The 22,611-nt window shown below is 40.9% G+C and overlaps 1 protein-coding gene across 1 annotated transcript in view; it reads right to left on the bottom strand.

The window, feature by feature from the left end:
* Positions 1-8,202: 8,202 nt before the first annotated feature.
* Positions 8,203-22,611, bottom strand: part of LOC308676345 (von Willebrand factor A domain-containing protein 5A-like) — a 31,483-nt gene continuing 17,074 nt past the window's right edge. The window contains 11 exon segments of the mRNA XM_081342154.1: positions 8,203-9,453; positions 12,081-12,204; positions 13,079-13,230; positions 14,430-14,522; positions 16,274-16,357; positions 17,882-18,044; positions 18,048-18,087; positions 18,878-18,981; positions 19,199-19,288; positions 20,963-21,077; positions 21,323-21,402. Of these exon segments, the coding sequence (XP_081198280.1) occupies positions 9,374-9,453; positions 12,081-12,204; positions 13,079-13,230; positions 14,430-14,522; positions 16,274-16,357; positions 17,882-18,044; positions 18,048-18,087; positions 18,878-18,981; positions 19,199-19,288; positions 20,963-21,077; positions 21,323-21,402 (1,125 nt within the window). The 3' untranslated portion in view covers positions 8,203-9,373.

Below are 22,611 nucleotides of genomic sequence, written 5' to 3'. Positions count from 1 at the left end.
AATAGGAGTTTCCCACTCCCCCCCCATCAACAGGCTGCAATACACCTTGCTCTACTAACTTATCGATTTCAGAATCGATTTTATGTTTTAAGGTGAAAGGAACTCTGCGAGGTTTGACTCTTATCGGAACAATGTTAGGATCTAATTTAAAAGAGATGGGTGGCCCAGTATAAGTTCCTAGTTTAGACTTGAAAACATCCGCAAATTCCTCACAAACAGCCTTGAGGTCTGCTGTCTGTGTCCAGTTAATGCCTGTTATTTGAATGCCCAAAGCCTCAAACCAATCAAGTCCTATAAGACTTGTTCTAGGGCCCTATACTACTATGACATCCAGGTGCCCCAAAAACCCTTTAAATTTCACCAATAAGGTGGCTTCACCCTTAACTTTAACCCAAGCATTCTGAAAATCTGTTAAAATGATGTCTGATGGTCTTAATGTGGCCCACTGTCTGCTGCGTCTGCATACAAGTTTGAATGTGTTGTGTGAAATAATTGAGACTGCCGAGCCGGAGTCCAATTCCATTTTGCATGGAATTCCTTGTAGCTCTACTGAGAGCTTAAGTTTAGGCTTAAGGGGACGACGAGCTCTGGTGCGACAAACGCTTCTCCGGCTCCTGAAGAACCCCACACTGACTGGACCCAGGGCCCCAGTATCTTTACTAGTCGGTTCCTCCGACAGGTGCTTGGGTGGCCTGTCTCTCTGGGGAGCTCTGCATACCACCGCGATGTGCCCAGTCCTACTGCAAGCTCTACACGTGGCCGAACGGAATCTGCAGTTTGCGCAGGAGTGGTTGCCTCCGCACCCTTTACATCTAGGTAAGAGAACTGCCTTGTAATTGTTCTCTCTTTGTTGATTTCCGTGGTTTTGCACGCTTGACTGTCTCTGGAACTTGTTGATTTCGGGTTCCTCTTATTCTGATGATTCTCTGTCGCAAATGGCGACCTCGTGGTGGACGGAATCTTCTGTCTTTGGGGCTTTGGTGGGCTGTACTGTTTGTACTGCACCTGCGGCTGCTTCATCAGCCATGACATCGTCTTGTGCTTCGGTGAATGTGAGATTTGGTCTGGCAAATAATCTCTGCTGCAAGGCTCTGTCTCTCAGTCCGCAGATGAGTCAGTCTCTCAGGCGCTCCTCTAAATTCGAAAATTTGCAGAGATGTTCGGCCTGCCTTAGGCCTGCGATAAACTGGGATGCTGTCTCACCGGGAAGCTGCACTTGTTGGTCGAATTTAAACCACCATGCCATCTCCGACATTTTTGGCTGGAAATGCCCAGTCAGCTTCTTCTTCAGCTCAGCAAAAGATACTGCTTCGATGGGCGTTGGCACGAAGAGGTTCTCAGCTAGATCGAAAGTCACTGGCCCACATACACACAGCAACGTCGCAGCTTTAAGGCCTTCCTCTGCTATCTGGTTAGCTCGTAGGTAATTTTCTACCTGTGAGAGGTAAGATAGCCAATCTTCTGGGTGTTTAATGTCAAATTCTCTGAGTTTGCCGACCTTTGTCATTTTTCCTCAATTCCTGTGCTGCTGTTGAATCCTGCTTCTAGTCTCAGGAAACGCTTCCTCTGAGCATGTGGCTGCTAGCGTACTTTACTAGCCGGCTAGAGAGGGGGGCAGGGAAGATGCCTCTTCCCTCCAGCGAGTAATGCCGTCCCCTCTTGACTTCAGCCCTCAGGCGGAGAAGCAGGATCCCACCTTCGTCGCCACTATTATGTCGTGGGCTCTGATGAGCAGGAACGAGAACACGCAGATGAGTACAGACAAACTCATACTTTATTTAAGCAGAAACTGTACTGAGAGATTGGAGTCACCCTGCTTCAATATATAGCCAGGCCCTATGGTATTAACCAATCGGATTGAAGCTATGCTTGCCGCCCAAAGTTGACCAATGGCAGGACTGGAGACATCCTGTCTGGGTTGCTGGAGAACTAACGGTTCTCCAGCAACGCATGTGGTGATATTCCAAAAGCCCAGTACATAACATCTAATATTCCATCATTTACATATAATTGGTTGGACTTTTGAGTGCTGAAACACTTTAAAAAATAAGAATTAAATTCGGAAGAGAACAGTCAGACCTGATAATTAGACAGAGGAAAATATCTGAGAGGAGAAATAGAAGTTTGAGGCGTGCCCACCTAAACAACTCTTTCCTTCTGGCCATCACAATTATTGTATAAAAATGTTTTGATGTTATTTTTATTTCTTACCATATGGATCGACAACTTGAGGCTGTGTTCTGTTTCTGAATTGTTTTTCTGTGGGTCCTTGAGCTCTGTCTCCAACCAGCTTTTCAAAACCAATGCTATAGTTCACCACTGCGTCTACCCCTTAATGGTTTCTACCAAGTTATCTATCTAAATGTTCAGCAACCTATTTGTCTCTTACATTAATTTCTTTAATGTACTTTAATCATGTCTTCTAGTTGCCTTCTACTGTTCTAATAGCTTTCTTGCATCCATTTCTTCCAATATTTTTCACTGGTCTATTTTTCTCCTAGTTGCTGTGGTACATGCCATTATTGGTGAAATGCCTTTGTAACCCAGATTTTTTTTCTAAAGAAAATCTGATTAGTATGGAACATTAAGATTTGTCATTTGGAGTAAATTTGGAAACAGAATGTGAGTCCATAAGTTATCATAAAACAGACTAAGAATTCTGTTGTGATTTTATAATTTTTACTCTCGCCCACCCCATTTAATATACTTTTGTAATCTGATATCACCATCACCATCATCCTCATCATCACCACAAGTGTGTAATATATCTTAGAGATTTTCCTAATAGCTGCACCATAGTGAATGTGTTGAGTTTGTTACAGCATGGCAATAAAATAATTCCTGCCCTTGTTTCTTACTCAAAGGTGGTTTTTTTTCTTCAAAAGGCAACTGGACTGTTTTTTTCTTGAGGAAGAAGAAAACGTTTCACTTCTCATCCAAGAAGCTTCATTATTTCTGATGAAGTGTTGGGGGGATGGAAGGATAGGTACTGATAGGATGTGTGTGTGTGGGGGGGAATGGAAGGAGTGTATTTCTTTGAAGTCATCTGGCTGTTAGCACTCTCTGAGAGCTGTTGAGGTCACTTGGGAGTTTATCTGTGCCTGAATCAGAGTGCAAATGGGTGTCAAACCTTCTTGGGAATGCTGCAAGGGCTGCATTGTAAACTGGAGATAGGTGGTGTCTTATTCCTCCCCCTCTGTTGTTCCCCCTGTGTTCTGGTGTCTGTGGATGTCCTGAAATACCTTCCATCTGGATTACTGAAGGCAGACAGTGGAGGAAGGGATGCACCCTAGCAAGCCAACATTCAGAAAACAGGTAGATGTTTGTCATAGACGTTTTTCTTATTTCTCCTCCCCCAGTACTATGGTGTCAGCAGTTCATTACTTTGAAGGGATGAGAGGAAAAGAGTGCTGAAACAGCTTCTAAATAGACTGATTTTCCCTGTTTATTTCATATCAAGTTAATATAATGGGAACAATTGCTTGCCTTCTATTAATCCATCTGAGCGTTGTAAGAACCCTGATAGGGATAAGAAGAAAAGAGGCTGTGGCTGCTCCCATTGAAACTAAAAAATAGGAACAGTAGTTGGAAAACCCAAGAGTACTGCCAGCAGAAGACCACACTGTGCAGGCCCTTGCAAAATTCTGCAAACAAGGCAAGACAAAAGTCTTCATTTGGAAGCAGCCATCATCCCAAGAAATGATATTGCTGAGTAAGGGTTTCAAAACAGGCCTTCCTGTTTTTTACAAATCAGTGTCTGATTTTTATGTTGATTATGTTGATTTTTATGTTGATTACGATCATGATTTATCACTGTTGCTTGTATGTACACTGAGACAAATTCCTTGGGTGTCCAACCATACTTGGCCAATAAAGAATTATATTCTAAATAATAGCAATAGTAATTAGACTTATATACCGCTTCACAGTGCTTTACAGCCCTCTCTAAGCAGTTTACAGAGTAAGTATATTGCTCCCAACAATCTGGGTCCTCATTTTATTGACCTTGGAAGGATGGAAGGCTGAGTCCACCTTGAGCTGATGAGAAACGAAGTGCTGGCAGTCAGCAGAATTAGCCTGCAATACTGCATTCTAACCACTGCATCCCCATGACATTGCTTGATTTCACAGAATATGCTAAATTTCAAGTCAGAGTGACAGAGTCATAGTCGCTTTTTTACAATAATGTGATTGGTTGTTTGACTTAGTATGTGGGGGACAGTCAGTTTCCTTGCTGTCTGCTGAATCCACTCAAGTACTGAGTTCACCTGGGGATATATGACCTCTCCTAACCAGTAGGCACCATGGGATCTTCTAGCATCAGCCAGATCATAGCACACCCTTATTATTCTGGATTTAACAGAATAACAAAGTTGGAAGGTTCTTTGGAGGTCTTCTTGTCCAATCCTCTGCACAAGCAGACCCTATACCATTCCAGACAAATGGCCATCCACTCTCTTCTTAAAAACCTCCAGTGACAGAGCACCCACAACTGCTGAAGACAAGCCATTCCACTGGTTAATTTTTCTCACTGTCAGGAAATTTCTCCTTAGTTCTAGGTTGCTTTTCTCCTTGATTAGTTTCCATCCATTGCTCCTTGTCCTGCCTTCTGAAGCTTTGGAAAATAGGTTGACTGCCTCTTCTCTGTGGCATTGAAATACCGCTATCATGTCACCTTTAGTTTTTGTTTGGTGCTGATAGTGTTTGTTTGGTGCTGATATTGCAACGGTGAAGTTGGAGAAGCCAATCCTTTTCTCCTAAATAGTCTTGCCCCTCTGTCTGCCCACTTTGGTTCTTTTCCTGCAAAGGTGGATTGGGGGATCACTGGCTATTCTGAAAAATGGCACAAAGAATGCCATAGATATAAAGGAAAGACAAATTATGAAGCATGCACAGCAATATTGTGATGTAAACCCTGCTTCTTTTGTACATGTGATACAATGTTGCACACAAGTATATAAGAAGGAGAGAGGTTCTGTTTTTACATCCTCACATACCATTTGCCATTTAACAAAACTGCCACCTTGCTGGGGTGACTGGAAAGAACTCTCTAATATTTGCAGATTTCCATTCCAATGAAATGAAAAGCTGGGTTTTCCAGCTTTTGCCAGATCCCACAAAGATTTGAAGATTCTGCAATGGGAAATGGAATGGCTTTGAGACTGAATTATGACCATGGATAATAACTCACAGTTTACTATGTGGGTGATGACAGAATCCAATTTAGCAGCCACTCATATGCTTGAATCATTTTATGATCTGCCTGTCTTATCGCTAAACTTGGCTGCGACTGAATAAACAGTAAAAGCCTTCAAATTAATAAGTTACAGAAACCAGGTTTCCTGCAACAAAATCATATGAGATTGGGCTTAACAGTTTCCAAAAGAATTATCTCAAGCTTTCCATGTTCAGCTGGCTAAATTCCATGAGAAAATCAATGATCCTTTTACACTCTTTTTTTCTCCACTTAAAGCTTGTCTTTATGGTTCCTTTAAAGCCTTTTATTTAAAGTTCTTTTTTAAATGTTTTCCAAAGTCAAATTCAGTGTTCACTACAGGTAGTCCTTGACTTATGACCACAACTGAGCCCAACATTTCTGATGCTAAGTGAGACATTTATTAAGTGAATTTTGCCCCATTTTATGACCTTTCTTGCCACAGTTGTTAAGTGAATTACTGTAGCTGTTCAGTTAATGACATCGTTGTTAAATGAATCTGGCTTCCCCATTGACTTTGCTTGACAGGATGATCACATGACCCCAGGACACTGCAGCCGTTATAAATACGAGTCAGTTGCCAAGCATCTGAATTTTGATCATGTGACCATGGGGATGCTGCAACAATTGTGTGAAAAACTGTCAGAAGTAAAAAAAAATTAGCGCCATTGTAACTTCGAATGGTCACTAAATGAACTGTTGTAAGTCAAAGAATACCTGAATTCATTCTTGATGATCACATTTCTTCTTTTCCCTGTGGTATTTATTGGGCAGCCAATAAATTTAATAAATAAATAAATAAGCTGTTCCCCATGTATTTCCAGTGTGCTGCACAATTTTGCTAAACAGGGATTTCAAGAGGTGTAGTAGAACCTGCACACCTGTCTGAAATAAAACATATTGTTTTTATTTATTTATATTTCACATTTCTAAACTGCCCATCTCCCTTAAAGAAGGACTTATTGTTGACAAAATCTTGCAAGGTCATAGAATTGCTCTCGGGGCAACCTTTGGGAGACTATTGCTCCATATTCTGTTTTAAGAAAAATAGAATTGATGATGACTGCCTTAACTATACTTTCCTTAGGCACATATTTTGAAGAAGGAATGTAGATAGTCCTCCTTGATAAATTAACCCTAACCTTATTGAAAGGATCTGTTTCATCTTCTGATCTCCACCACTATCTGAACCCATCATATCATCTTCTCCTCATGGAGGCCTGGAAAATTCTAAAGAAAGTTGTTATTGAGTAGAATTGATTATCAATTATGTGGCTAAAGGAGGAAGTGAATGAAGAACTTGAAGGAACTGTAAGAAACTCAATACATCAATTTGTATTAGACCGTTAAACCAAGAACACTGTATATTAGATATATTTCCCTGTAGCATTTAAATGTCACTTTAGTTTGCAGAAGAACGTGTGATTGTGGATTATTTCCTGTCCATTTCCCTCAGTACCCTCTGATATAGCTATAGATGGCCAAAATTTGTTTTATAATTTATTTCTAGTTATGATACCAAATACTGATTTTTAAGTCAACAAAGGTCATGCATAACATTCCCCTAGTTTTTGTAGTATATTTTCCCACCTGGTTTACTGTATAAAAAAATGTTCAGTAGCTCTTCTACCAAAATTCCTTGGCAAGATATGCTTATTTTTCATTCAATCCAGTAGGTTCCACTACAAATGTCTAGCATATAAATTTCTGATTGTGCCAAGCAGACTAATTGGGTAATAATTAATTGGATCAGACTCATCCCCTCTTTTAAATGGTGGCTATAATAGTGGTCCTCAGTCTTCCCAAATAATTACTGTTGTCCAGAGAGGTAAGCAGATATGTGCCTAAAATTAGTAATTAGTAATCTTTAATCTACTCCAGAGGTCTACAGTCCCCTACAGTTTTGCCAAGTTTCAATTCTGCAAATAATTTATATACTTTAGAACAGGTGTGTCAAACTCAATTTCATTGAGGGCCGAATCAGCATTGCAGTTGCCCTCAAGGGGCCAGGTGGGTATGGCCAGGGTGGGCGTGGCCTACTGGGTGGGCGTGGCTAGAGTGCATATGGCCTACTGGGTGGGCATGGTCAGCTCTACATCGTTCGCATCAAGGGTGCCTATGGGGGCCTGGGCAGGAGTGGGACAGATCTGAGGGTCTCTGGCAGAAGGAGGGTCTCTGGGCCAGGGCCAAGGCAGTGGGGGCCATACCCTGTTTCCAGGATGGCTTCGCGGGCCACATGAAACCACTTTGCAGGCCGGATCCAGCCCCCGGGCCTTGTGTTTGACATGTCTGCTTTAGAGTGACAGGAGCCCTTGGTCTACGGATCTGAGCCAAGATTAGGAATACACCTACAATCCTATTCAGCTGCTAATTTAGATAAACATTTTTTTTCTTTTTCTGCTTCAAATGAGAGTGCTCCTTTCTTTGCTCCCTGAATAACTTATTTGCCAGAATCTTACATTATTTTTTTGCCAAAATTTAATAAGTGGGTAAATATCATTGGGTTATCAATATATCTGTACAACCTATAGTTTTTTTTTAAAAAAAATGCTTATTAAATCAACATTTTGATGCTTGACATTGACTATCCTGTTTCTTACTAGGAAAGACAATTTACAAGATGTAGCAGATTTGATAGCATAAGATAAGACAGGAACAATTTTTAAGTATTAGTATATCTGTGCAATAATTGTCTAATCTCTAAGTCTCTTTTATTCTGATATAACCATTTTCAGCCTGCATTGCAAAGACACTTCAAGATGAATAACCCCTTCATAGAAATTCATAAATATCAAACAAAAATAAAACTATGGAAAGCTTGTCACATCCTATTTCGAGAAGCTTTATTAGTTAATTCTTTCAATAACCCAATAAGTATGAGTGGCCACACTTCAGATGGAAAGTACATGAATTATGCCATTTACAATATACTCAGGTCTACTATTCTGTCTACTGAACTAGAAACAACTATGATTTCATTCTTGATTTTTAGATTGGATAGTTTACCCTGAGTCCGTACCTTCTTGACTGGAAATTATTCTATGAAAGTGTGCAAAAGTGTGCAAAAAAGCCTAAGATCCATCTACTTTTGTTTGCTTCAGTGTTTGATACACAGCATTATTTGTTAACAGTAGCAGAAATGGTGTTTTCCTAAAACCAAGCTGAAACTTCCCTTCTTGGCATAAACTTCAGCTTGGGAGTCCATAGATTTGATAGTTAATGACTCAAAAGTCTATTAACTTCATAACTAAGCAGTTCAGTTCATACAGCCTATATGTTGTACTCCATAATGGCAGTTATTAAAGGATTAGAATCATGGTTTCAGCTGTTAACTGGCATAGCATTTATTTATGCATATTTCCCTTGAGGTAAAGAATATACATTAATTACTATCAGGCTCTCTTAGCTTGACCTGGATCTGAGCAAGTCAAATACATGAAGGCCAACTATGGAAGATTGTAGTTCTGTTGATGTCAAGAAACTCATGCTCCTCTTTGTCCATCTTTTTTTGATTCTTTACTCAAAGTGGGTCCTTCTCAAATTTCATGCTTCAAAGGGATTGGAGAAAAGTCCCTATTTTTATTTATCAGAAGAATCAATGTTTACGAATGCATATTCCAAAGCACTGTTGATATTACAGAATTTAAACTGCAAATTAAAAGGTAAAATTTGCAGGTGAAGAACCAGCCTTCATTTCCATGCTTTTTATGAAAGGTTTTTTTTTCCACCTTGCCCATTGACTTGATATATGTCTGTATCTATTTCACAATTAAACCTGTATTTATAAACAGAGTGCTTGTCTTATAAAGTACTGATTGAACAGATTGAGATTGGGAATTTAGCACGTTTGCAAACAAGAGAGCTAAAAGCTTTTAAAGCAGGGGTCCGCAACCAGCAGCCCTCGGACAGCCACCAGTCCTTCGCACGTTGGGAACTGGGTCACACAAGTGAGAGAAGCTTCATCAGTTCATGTGCAGTATTTAGGTAGCATGAGAAACCATGCCCCCCTCCCTCCGGTCCATGGAATTCCCCCCCCCCGCAGAACTGGTCCCTGGTGCCCAAAAAGTTGGGGAGTTGCTGTTTTAAAGGATAATTAATGTTGTAGTGAGGATGGGGGCAGCAAATCACATTTTAGCAATAACAAAGGCTTAGGATAACTCAACGCCCCCAAATCTGAGGGCTCACACTGCTTCCCAGGACTGCATTACCAGCTTTCACACACTCAGCCAGCTGATCTCCTGAAAACAAAGAAACAAGTGTCAAAACCCATTATAATTAATGTGCTATCGTCTGCATATCATCTTCCAATGCCAATGAAGTAAATCTGGATGCACCCCACGTTTGTTGACTTTAATTTCCAGAACTCTAAGCAATGGCTACAGTGGCAGGGACCTCTGGGAACTGACCAAGGAAGGTAGTAATAGCCCATTTTCTTTGCCACGATATGGTCGATGTAGAAAAAAAGGATCGTTTCTGTTAGTCACACGGCCAAAATAAAAAATATATTAAACCCTCTTAAAATATTAAAAGACAAAAACAAATTAATAGGCAACAATCAAAGTAGAAGGGGATTTAATATGTAAGATAGTCTTAAGAGAAATGAAGCAGTTCATGCACTGAGAAACCAAGAAGTGGTCAACAGGAAAGTACACACATTTAGGGCTATCAAATCTGGGCTGCCAAATTCCAAAAAACATACCATAGCACTTTCAGTTTCTCTTTGCAGCCATGTGCCAGAGGTGCTTTTTCAAAAGGCAACTGGACTTCCCTTTGTTTTTCCTTGAAGATGTTTCCCTTCTCATCCAAGAAGCTTCTTCAGTTCTTCTTCAGCTTCTTTAGTTCAGAACTGAAGAAGTTTCTTGGATGAGAAGCAAAATGTCTTCAAGGAAAAACAAAGTCCAGTTGCCTTTTGAAAAAGCACTTCTGGGACACCCATGATCAGGATGAGAATCTCCATAGACAATTTGCAGACACAAATGTTCTCTGGATTTTTTTCATATCAGATCTAATAGCCTCAGCCAAGAGAAGTTCAAGAAGATAGCAGAGGAAGTTTTGGAGAATGAATAAAGGTGGTTCTGATGTCTGAGCTCTTTAATCCAGAGGATACCAAACAGCTATTCAAGATAGCACAGTTTTATACATTAAATTGATAAATAGAATTCAAAGTAGTGTATATCCTTGACTAACTGACCCCCACCACAATTATCCTGTGAAATAGATTAGGCTGAGAATAAGTGATTGTTCTAAATTATCTAGTGAGCTTTCACAACTGAAGATAGATTTGATGTCTTTGGTCCTATTCTAGCACTAGAACCACTAAATCCCAGTGGCTGACATTGGGGCATGGCCCAAAGGTTAATAAATATAAAAAACAAAAACAAAACCCAGTACACTATTTAGTCAGGCAGAAGGAAACTTTTATATATGAGTATGCTATTCTTTTAAGAAAAAGGGTATTGACTTGTATGGTAATTGTACCAACATTTACTGTAATGCACAAAGACCCAATTTTTCTACTTTAACAGTTACTGTCAGAATCCATTTATATCACATTCATAAATGTACCTCAGGGAACATCTGCTGCCGGCATCAAGCTCCCTGCGCCCTGTGCGTTCCCACAGAGAGGGCCTCCTCAGGGTGCCACCGGTCAGAGAATGCCGACTGGTGGCCCCCAGGGGGAGATCCTTCTCTGTGGGCGCCCCGGAGCTATGGAACCAGTTACCGGTTGAGCTCCGGACGGCGCCCGATCTGCGCTCCTTTCGCCGCGATCTGAAAACATACTTGTTCGAGCAAGCCGGCCTGGCCTGAGGGGGGATTGGTGGGGTTTTTATCATTTTTATTGGGTTTTTACTATGTATCAATTGTATTTTAATCGGGCATGCATTTAATTATCTTTTAGTTTTTGTAAATTTCTGTGTTTTATTCTTGCCCTGTACACCGCCCTGAGTCCTCCGGGAGAAGGGCGGTATAGAAATATTAATAAATTAAATTAAATTAAAATTAAAACATTATCCCCCCCCCCCCCATGGATTCTGCCATCTCCCGAGGAAGGAGGAGCGCATGTGGATTCAGCCTGCCTTAGGTTATTTCAAAGACCAAGGGAACCTTTTGAACTGGGGGAACAAAAGGGAGGGTTAGAGAAGAAGGCATCTGGCCTGTGTCTTCATTTAATTCTGTAGAGGAAGAAGGCAATAACCATAAAGATTCGAAGTTCCTTTTTCCCCACGAAAGGGATGACATGAAGTAAAATGATGGGGGCTGACCAAATGGGGTTGAGGGAAGGGGGGTTGAAACTTTATAAAGTTTCAATTTGTAAAACAATACTAAGTCCTGTCTTGTATTTCCACAACCAAGTATGTCCTAGTAAAAATTCCTTTTGGACTAGAACTGACTCCAAGAGTTTTTGTTTTCCTAAGACGTGGGTTGGGGTGGGTCCTGACAGTTACATTCTGTGCGATGCAGGGAGGGGTTGGGTAGGGGTGGGAGTGTCCAAAGAGAGGTCCAAAAGATTCCTCAAGGAATTATGTTCTTAATAAGGGCTTAGATAAAGTACATACAGTACATAGGAATAAATAAGGTTTATTTATTTTTATTTATTTTTATTTTAATTCCATTTATATCCCGCCCTTCTCCGAAGACTCAGGGCGGCTTACAAACTTAGCAGTAGCCTTCATTCTATGTATATGCCTGCTTATTAGGGCTTTCACACCCCCCCCCCCCCAAGCGGCATTATTACAAGTACAAACCAGATTTGATATTGCTTAGTTTTTTTCATGGTTGCTCAAGGTAGGCTAAGTGGTGCCACAAACCACTGTTTCTTATCTCAGCATTGACTTCTCTTAAACAGCTGTCCACAGTATCTCACCTGCGTTCACTTGGAGCCAATGGACAGCTTTTCCTTCCAGCAGCTCCCACTCATCTTTCTGCTCTGCAGCATTCAAATGAAGCCAGAGAATAGCCAGGACTGTTGCCCATATATCTGGGGCCACCTGAAAGCAATGGTAGGGAAAAGACTCTGAATGAGCTTTACATATTACATTATTCCTGTACAGGTATGCATAATGTTTGGCCAAATGATGTTTAGTAACTATTTAACAACTAAATATTATTGTAAATGCAGGCTGTTGCAGAGAATACAGAATAGTGTGTTGAAGAAGGTAATGGATGCCATAGTTTTCATTGATAATAGTTAAATTCCATATTTTCCATTGAATGACGACCTCTCCAGCACTGTTTATTACTCAATTCCTGTTCCATTCTATGTCCTACCATAGAGAAATCTTTGCTTGGTCATCTGAATGCTCTGTATTATGTATGAAATCTTGAAGTTAAGATGCTAGAGCAGACATGTCAAACTCGCAATGTCCCATGATGTTGCACAAGGTATCAGAGCTTTTTCTCCATTGCTAGCAATGGGGTGAGCATGGTTTCCTGATGACGCGTCCTGCCTGTGGGCTGGCAGTTTGACACCCCTGTGCTAAAGGCTTTAGGGGAAAAGACTGCATTAGACGGTTCTGCCCTTCTTGTCCCCATCATGGCAAAATCAGGGATTAAATGCAGACTAAGCATCCATTGACTTGGCTTCCCACCTATTTTGACACCTCCCAAGTTCACAGAAATGCTGTTTTACCCTCTATCAATATCATGACATTTTTAGTAACAGCTTAGTTCAAGTCCTGGAATTTTATGCCTTCCAGACCTTTTCGATCACAGTACATCTGGAGGGTTCTAGGATGTGTAATATAACCATAATCCTGTATTCCATTCCTCCGAACTGTATAGCCTTTTCTAATCATAAAATGCATTCTTGCAAACAAATGAATCCCACCTGCAGTAGATGCCATAAAGTCTCCACAGACTTACATGGGCTGGTGCTGTGCCTGAGATCTCAGCCTCATTCCGGTTTAGTATGGCGGCTAGGGCAGGCCCATGAGACCAGGAGCCATCTGCATTCTGCAGGGATACCAACTTCAAAAGAGGAGATTCTTCCTCCTTAGGTCTGCAAGGTTCTGGCTCTTGAATTATATAAAAAATAATAATCTCAACATCACAGCACATTGAGAACCCATCAAGGTTTATACAGTATGTATCTTCAATTTCCTATTGGTTGATTTCTTCATACTGAACATGGCATTTTAACTACTCCTCTTGCTGAACTGAGAAATTCTGGCTCGAAATATAGAGGCAAAAATCACAGCTTCAGAGGTAAATCTATTTTTTTACACAACCTCAGGAGTCTTCGTCTTTTTAGGCCTAAGAACCATATTTATCCAAAATATATTTTTCTAAACCCACTTTACCAGTATAGCTTAGTCAAGGGAAGCAATGTCTAAACAAATTTATCTAATAAACAGAAGACCTTTCACTGGGTATGAGAATAAATATTTACTTTTTTTAAAAAAAGTATTAATCTAGACCAGGCATGTCAAACGTGTGACATCACGTGACATCACATGACATATTGCAACTTTTCCCCCATTGCTGGCAATGGGGTGGGTGCAGTTTCAGCGTGAAGCATCCGGCCTGTGGGCCGGCAGTTTGACATGCCTGACCTAGACTACCTGTTACTGAAACATTACATTTCTAGTTTATTAATCTAAGTTGGAACCTTGGAATAATACTTTCTGTGTTATTTGGCTACTATATGGAACTTTAAAGAGATTTAAAAACATGATTTTTGAGGACAAAATTTCTAGATTTCACACTTATCTGACACATTAAACAACCTGTTTCATCCCCTCTTTCTTGTCCCCCCCCACTACTTAATTTTAACTACAGGTAATTCTTGATTTACAACCACAATTGGGAACGGAATCTCTGTCACTAAGCGAGGTGGTGGTTAAGTAAGTAATGTTCAATTTTACATTTTTGTCACAATTTTTAAGTGAATCACCTTTAGAGCAACTTCAGAAAAGAGATTTTGGGAGGCACAAATCCCAGGTATCCCTTACAGTTTTTCCATCTCATTCTCACAAGATCAAATGTGGAATCAGAAGTGGCTGCAATATAATCCAAACCAAATGCACATATACAATATCCATCTTTCCTTATTTTCACTATAGGTTTAGGAGTTACTACTGAAACAAACTAATCCATTCCTTGGTTGACTCTTCCATTCAGTAAACAGTTTGTGAGATTGGTATTATTTCATTAGCTTTGTAAATTGATTGACAGGAATTACCTAGCTTGCACTTCTGTGATCTGATGTTCATACCTGCTAGAGGATCACATCCGTCCTCAGATGATAGTTCTTCAACATTATCATAAAGATGTTTGCTTTCTAAGGCACATTCATCTCCAAAATCATCTTAGAGGGAAAAAAATATAAGATAAATTCTTACAGGAGAAGCCAAAGTACCCAAGACTAATTTTTTCCTTCTTGTTCTGTCCATCCATTCTTCCTTGACCTCTGGGTGGTCTAAATTTCAGCAGATGTAGGGTGATTCAGGTGAGAAGTCTGACGTTGGAACACTAACTGTTAAACTCCCAAAGAATTATTGACAACCTGGATTGTTACATTATATTATAAATTGATCTTAGTTTAAAGTTTTCAAAACTTTGACCTCCCCGACTCCTCTGTTGTGCCCCCCCAGATTCCCCCTTTTCTTAGACTTTCTAATTAAGTGGGATGAAATACATAAAAGTCACTGCAGAAGTACTAAAATAATAGCAAAAATAAGGGACTAGAAAAAAATAGCCCCAAAAAGCCGTAATAGATTTTGTAGGTACTTACTACTTTCTATAGGTGGTAGGGAAGTTGCGGCAAAACAGGATTTGTTGTTTTTGCTAAATTGATAGACAATGCTTACTAATCTAGCAGCCACATTTTTGTGAGCACTACTTTCCAAGTTATCTTCAAGGGTCACGCTAGATAAAATGAATTTCAGTAGGCTAGCTGAGAGATGCCAGTAGCATATGTCTTATATGCATTATATGTCTTATATGCATTATTTAGCTCTTCTTCCAGTGCATCACTAATCAATTATTGCAGTTTTCATCTCCCTTCCCCCCAATTAAATATGACTATCACTCAATTTTGTGCTTTCTGCTTTAAAGGAAAGATGCCTGCCGATTGTGGTTAAAAAAAACAAAAGAAACTGCCTGCAAGGTGAAATTGAGTATGTTCAAAGAAGTATTATTTTTCTTTCACGATTAGAAGTTTAGTTCATTGAAGGAAAGAGGAGATGCTTTAAAGCAGAGGTGGGGAACAACGGCCCCTTTATGACTTATGGATTTCAACTCTCATGGCTGGCTCAGGAATTCTGGGAGTTGAAGTCCACAAGTCTTAAAAAGGCCATCATTCCCCACCCCTGCTCTAAAGCATTGTTTTTCAACTTTGGCACCTTTAAGTTGTGTGGATTACAATGCCCAGAATTCCTTATATAGGAAGTTGTTGCAGTTGAAATTCACACAAATTCAGTTTGCCAAGGTGGAAAAAACCCCTGCACTAAAGTATAACTTACTCTTTATAATCACTCACTCACTGAATAGCAGGTTTATAGAACTTATAATTACTAACTATAAAACTGCCTTTCCTCCTCCCCCAATGTCATGATATTTACATTTTGTTATCTGCAACTTCAAAATAAGACTTTCAGAGGTACAAATGTTAGGCATTGTCCTAAGGATCCAATTTTGGATTCCCAACAGTTGTTTCCACCTAAGTTCTGCCAGCCTCATAAAAATAAGAGGTTACAACATAACCCCAAATAATCTTATACAAATACTATTCTACATTTATTTGTTGTATTTATTGATACAAATGAATGCATCCAGTGGTGGGATTCAGCCGTTTCACACTGGGTCAGTAGAACCGGCAGCTAATTTTTTGTTGAATTCGGTGAACCGGCTGAATCCCACCACTGGATGGTGCCCACTGAAAAGCCCTGGCCCTTTTTTGCAAGGCTCAGAACGGCCCTTCGGAAGTGCATGGATGCCATTTCCAGAAGTCTTTATTTCCATACAGAAAATAAAGGAAGTCAATGAGAACAGCATTTCTTTGGTTTGCACAATGACCAACATGAATTACTTTGCCCGATGAAAAAATAACTTGCCCACCTGAATCTTCAAGGAGGCCGCATGCCCATTGATTGTTAAATGATGATGGCATGGCACAGCAGAATTGTAATGATGCCTGGAAAACTGCAGACATTCCAAAGTAAAGCAGAGTACAGGAAAAACATTTTGCAATAGAAACTGTATTAAGACAAGATTAATTTTTCCTTCTCTTTGTGCCCTATTCTTCCATGAATTCTAGATGGACTAAGTCAGCATTTCTCAGCCATGGCAATTGTAAAATGTGTGGACTTCAACTAGTCAGGAGAAACCTACGTATAGTATCTTAAAGTTGCTAAGGTTGAGAAATGCTAGCTTAGATCCCAGCAAATGGAGTGTGAGTTATGCAGCAATTTTGAGGCTGGAATACAGAAAAGTTTCCTGAGAACCTATTGGCAGCCTGGATTATCTACCTTACTTCTTAGAATGGCTAGAAACCAGGGGACATGAATTCTAGTCCCACCTAAGACACAAAGCCAGCTGGGGGACCTTGGGCCAGTCACTCTCTCTTAGCCTTGGGAAGGAGGCAATGGCAGATCGCTTTTGAAACTTTGCAAAGAAAACAAAAGACAATAATCAGGAGTCAACACTGACACAAACACACACACACACACTTCTTAGAATGAGATTGTAGCTCTCATAACCTAGGAAAATGGGGAATATCAGTTAAATTTATGTGCTTTATGTGGCTTCATTCATCATTGCCCAATCCTTGTACCAGCCATTAATCATTAAATTCAACCCTGAGCCACTAAAAGGCTGCCCTTTTGCCCCCCCAAATGGAGGTAACTTTCTCAAGAAATATTTGCAGCTGCCTACAAGAGAAATTCAGAATGATTCCTGGAAATGGAGGACGTAAGGAAAGAGGAGATGGTCTAATGTAGAAAACATTACATCCTCGATTTACAACCACAATTGAGTCCAAAATTTCTGTTGCTAAGCCAGGCAGTTTTTAAGTGAGTTTTGGCCTATTTTACGACATCTTTTGCCACAGTGGTTAAGTGAATCATGCAGTCATTAAGCGAATCTGGCTTCCCCCATTGACTTTGCTTGTTAGAAGCTGGCTGTGAAGGTTAGAAATGGTGATCACATGACCCTGAGTCAGTCCAACTGTCATAAATGCCAATTGCCAAGCATCTGAATTTTGATAGCATGACAATGGGGATGTTGCAATGGTTGTGAGTGTGAAAACTAGTCATATGTCACTTTTTTCAATGGTACTGTAACTTTGATTGGCCACTAAACAAATGGTTGTGAGTCACTGACTACTGGTATTGTATTCCTTTCTATAATATTACAATCAATAATTCCCATTCAGAATTGGAAAACCAACAGCTCAGGAAGGAGGTAGAAAACCAACAATCCAGCTAGGTCATTACAAGAATATGGTATGTTGACGATACCTGGCAATCAATAAGAGTGGATACCTGCCACTTGCTCCACCAATTGCTGGACTGCTAAAGTCCAGGGAGTGATAGGCTTTTTAACAGAAGCTCCACCAGGCAAGACTCCAGGCTATCTGAAGAAACTGAGCTGCAAATCAGTCCCTCATTTGGTTCAATGACCACTCAAGGCCTGGGACTGATCCGCCGTATTTTGCTGCCAACTCACCTGGAAGGGGGACATCTCGGTGGAGGAGAGCTCCTTGAACCGGCTTGCCCAGCTCTGTGTTCACACCCACGTAAGCCGTCTGGGAACACACCACCCCAGAGCTCAGTCTTGTCTCTAGTGCCAGGAGCTGCTTTTCTTCAACCTTCTCCTTGTCCTCCTCTAATTACTGCAACAGCGCCTGAGCTGCAAGACGGTGAACAGGGAGCCTACAAAGAAAGGGGAGGGATGGGCAGAGAAAGGTCTGCCATCACGCCACACACCAAGTCTTAATTTGTTGTCAGCTCCTTTTATATCGTGGCTTTCTCTCCGGAGGATCAGCTGACAGTAAATATAACAAAGTTAATAATGACTAAGTGCTTGTGTTGGATTTTAACTCAATGAAGCTGAAAATCTGGAGCAAAAAACCCTTTCCTTGTTGTCTCTTCCCTGAGAAGAGAAAAGGCAGAGCCTGAATGTACCCCTGGAGAAGCACTTCTGTAGCCTGGAAGTAACATAAAAGAACACAAGTGGTTTGTTTTGCATTGGCTTGGGCTATTGGGCTTTAGTCAATATGTTCTTAACTATGTTTTCACAATGAAAACTGCCAGAACAATGATGAATCTAGTCAAATCTCTGGGTCCTTGGCTAAAGGTTTGTGACTCCAGAGGGCAAGAGATGACACACACATCTAAGCAATAAAGTTGATCAAGGTGGTGGCTTCCTACTTTCACTTGGCATTAACATACAAAGGACACGTCATCTCCAAGGGGAAATGGCTCTGCTAGGTGAAAAGCACCTCTCTCTGAATCAACAAAACGGCTTCATCTTTTTCTTGGTTCATAAGCTACTCCTGGCTGCATTGTATGTGAAGAGATAGCTGGGAGTAGGACATGAAGAAACTCTGTGAATCTGAAAAAAGAGGCATCTGCTTCAGGAGTCAGAAAAATATTTTGGATGTGCTCCCACTGACTCATTCATGTGCCTCTTTTCAAGGGTTTCCTCAGCCTTGGGTTATACCTGTCTGTCTTCTCAAGTCGGAGTGAGAACTTGGTTGTTTCTGTGGAAGTCTCATTTTGGAAATTATACCGAACAATGGCTGCCCCCTCCATGGTGCCCGACGCCTGTATAAAAACAAAAGTTGCAAAGGAAGGAAGGGGAAAAGAAGGGAAATTCTTTCTGAGGATCAGGACAATTCTAGGATTAGAGCTGCTGAAGGAGGGCAGCACAGGGTATATAGTCTGCACCACAGGAGGGAGGATTTCTCAGGTTGGTGGGCCTCAGGTGGATCACTTGCCTGAAGTTGCCCCCAGATCTGGGCATAGATGAGGCAGCGCTGACCAGTGTGGCCTCAAGGCCAGAAGGCAACTCCCAGTTCAGAGAGATCCCCGTCATTGCTGGCTGAAGGGCCTTCTTCAGACTTTGCAAAGCCTGCAGGAAACAGGAATCTTATGAAGAAGCAGTATATGATTTCAGGATGCTCTGAGAAATAAAAGGCAAAATTTACTTTGAAAATATTAAGGTTGTCACTGCTCTAGCTTTGAGATTATAAAATAGGTTCTGCAAAAACAATCAAAATTTTGACTGCACAGTGTTCTATTCTCCCACTCCTCATGATAAACAGTAGCTTTTGGCTGCAAAGAAGGTAAATGCAGATTTATGCTGCAACTGCAGAAGATTAATTTTCAAATAATTATTCAACTGTATTCTGCTTTGTACAACTCCACCTTGAATGCCATGTCCAGTTCTGGCCTTTACTCTTTAAGCAGAAATGAAAGAACTGAGCAGATTCAGAGGAAGATAAGAAAGAAGATCGGGGAATTAGCATCTAAGCTCTGTGAAGGCAGACTGAAGGCGCAGAGTATGTTTAGAACTCAGAAAAGATGGTTGAGAAGGGATACAGTGGCACTCTTCAAATACCCGAAAGGGATTGCAGAATTAGTGATGAATTGGGTGGACTTAAAACATTTAAATAAATTTATACATTGCCTTGAGCTCCTAAATGAAGGAAACAAAGAAGACATTATCTTTTATTCCAGAATGCAGGGTATGGAATAGTGGATTTAATTACAGGAAGACAGATTCTGATTTGAAGTTTGACAAAACTTTCTGATAGTTAAGAGCAGTTCTGCAGTGGAATCAACTACCTAGAGAAGTAAATAGGCTTCTGTTCATTTGATGTGTTCAGATGGAGGTGAAGCAAGATGTTTTAATGAGGGCACCTGCTCTGAAAGGGAATTGGACTGAATAGCCTAAACAGTACATTCTGTGATTCTATGAATTATATCTTGCAACTTTGGTTAATACTGGACAACCTATGCCTGACTGGGTCATTGTTTCAGAAATATTTCTAGCATACAGATAGATTTTATCCCATCTGATGGCTTCCAGTTCAGAAAGAGATGTCATACAGGTAATCTTTGACTAACAATCACAATCGAGCCCAAATTTTCTTCTGATAAGTGAGATAATTGTTAAGTAAGTTGTTTGCCCCATTTTATGACTTTTTTGCCATAGCTGTTACGTGAATAACTGCAGTCAATAACATGATTGTTAAGTGACTTTGAGTTCGCCACTGACTTTGCTTGTGAGAAGATCACAAAATGTTATCACACGATCATAGGACACTGCAACTGTCATAAATATGAACCAGTTGTCAAGCATCCAAATTGTGATCACAGGACCATGGGAATGCTGCAATGGTTACAAGTGTGAAAAATGGTCATGTCACTTTTTTCAATGTCATTGTAATTTCGAACGGTCACTAAACTTATAAGTTGACTGTTGTTAATTTCCAGGTTCCAAATAACAATGACAAGGCTGTATATCTGCTACCCCAAAATATGTTCCTATATTTGTGCCTCATATAGAACATGTATTATAAATCAAAATAAACAGTGGGTTTTCACATTAGTTCTTGTTAGCACTAAAGAACTGAATCCATGTAATTTCTGATGCCCCCCTATATCTCAAAGATATTAAGCCACTGCAGCTGAAATATTAAAAACATATAATAATGTGGCAGCATAAAAGATGCTAAATCCTGGAACTATATATCAGTGACATGCAGCAAAGCTAAAGCCCGTGAAGAGGAAGAGACCTGACCTTGGCCTGCATGCGTTCTTTGCCAGTGATGAATTCGGCACTGCCTCCAGCCGCTCGAGCAATGCCTTTGACCAGGGATGTGGAAGCCCCTTCCCCAATGCCAAAGGAAAAGCACCTGTTTGGTGAGGAAGGAAGAGGGCAGAAGCTGATGGAAACTAAGTGACAAGAACATCAAGAAAATAATTTCAGCCTCTCTTCTTACCCGTTCTGTGTGCCTCTGACATATGGCCATGCTGGCTACATAACCATGGAAATTGTCTTCGGACAATGCTGGCTCCCTCAGCTAAGAAACGGAGATGAGCATGTGCACTAGAATCGGACACGAGTGACAGGGAAACCTTTACCTTTACCTTTTCTTACCTGTGGCAATGACTGTTACGTCGAACTTCAGCAATGACCTCATCTGTATTGGACACTTCTCCATCAGTGAACACAAAGATCTGTGGAGATAGAGAGCAACTTGAAGTGAAAACTGTAAAGGGCAGAGAGAAGAAGATTGGAAGCAGGCAAGAAGAAATGTAATTTGAACTTCCTATGGCTAGTCAAAGAGACAACAGGACTGGAATGAAGCCAAAGCTTTGCTTAACAATCTCTACACCCCCCAAAATGGCTTGGTTTGAGACATGGTGACCTGCTGTCTCTGTGTATAGTTACTGTTTTTGTTCTACCAATGTTGGTGAGATTGGAGTAACTGTATGTTGGCTTGCGAAGTAGTCTCTAGATTAGAAATTTGACTTGATCACAATAGCACAAGCAAATTTAGTTTTCATCTTGGTTTTCTTGATGGCATATTGACCAAAATATGCCCAAACTAGTCAACAGTATTTACCATTAATAAAGAATGCTGCATATAGTGTTAGTATAACTGAGACTGATAACCTAATTCAGTAGTCCCCAGCTTTTGCGACTTGACAGCCTGACTGGAGGGGGGAGGGGAAAGAGGGGAACTGGGCCATGTGAATGGTGGGGTACTGTGCGTGCACGCACACAGGTCCACTCATGCAAGAGATAAGAGAAGCCTTTGGGGCATGGTTTCACGCTGCTTCATGCTTTTGCATGCCAAAAGCTCTTGCAAAGGGATGGAAGGCCTGAAATAGCGTGAGATCACTCCCCTGAAGCCTTTCATCTGTTTGCAAAAGTTTTTGGTGCAGAGAAGACTTTAAGGGCAGGTCTTGTGCTCTTTCAGACTCACTGAGGCTGCCCGATGCTCCAAAAGAGAATCGGGTGTCCTGCTCAGCCAGTCTCAGTCAGTCAGCAAAGCTGAGCAGGGCATGCTCATCCCACTCAACCTCTGCTCTCACAGCTCCGCTTTTGGAGCATCATGAGCAGATGGCTTGACAGCCTGGCTGGGATGGAGAGGGGAAATTGGCCTTGTGAGTGGTGGGCACACATGCACAAAGCTCCACTCACGCAAGAGAGAAGCCTTTGGGGTGTTCGTGTGAATGGAGCTGCGAGTGCGCACTGGCCCACTTCTCACATAGCCTAGTTCCGAATAGGCCATGGCCCAGTAATGGGCTGGGGCCTGTGGGTTGGGGACCCCTGACCTACCATATTTTTCCGGCCCAGGCTGAGAATTTTAATTGGGGTTTTTATTTTTTTTAGGGATTGATTTAATCTTTTTTAAAATTTTTTAACTTTTGTATCGATCT

This window comes from Vipera berus (assembly GCF_964194415.1).
Source record: "Vipera berus genome assembly, chromosome: W".
Lineage (NCBI taxonomy): Eukaryota > Metazoa > Chordata > Lepidosauria > Squamata > Viperidae > Vipera > Vipera berus.
Note: the sequence above shows the minus strand (reverse complement) of the source record. Positions and strands in the feature narration are given on the sequence as shown.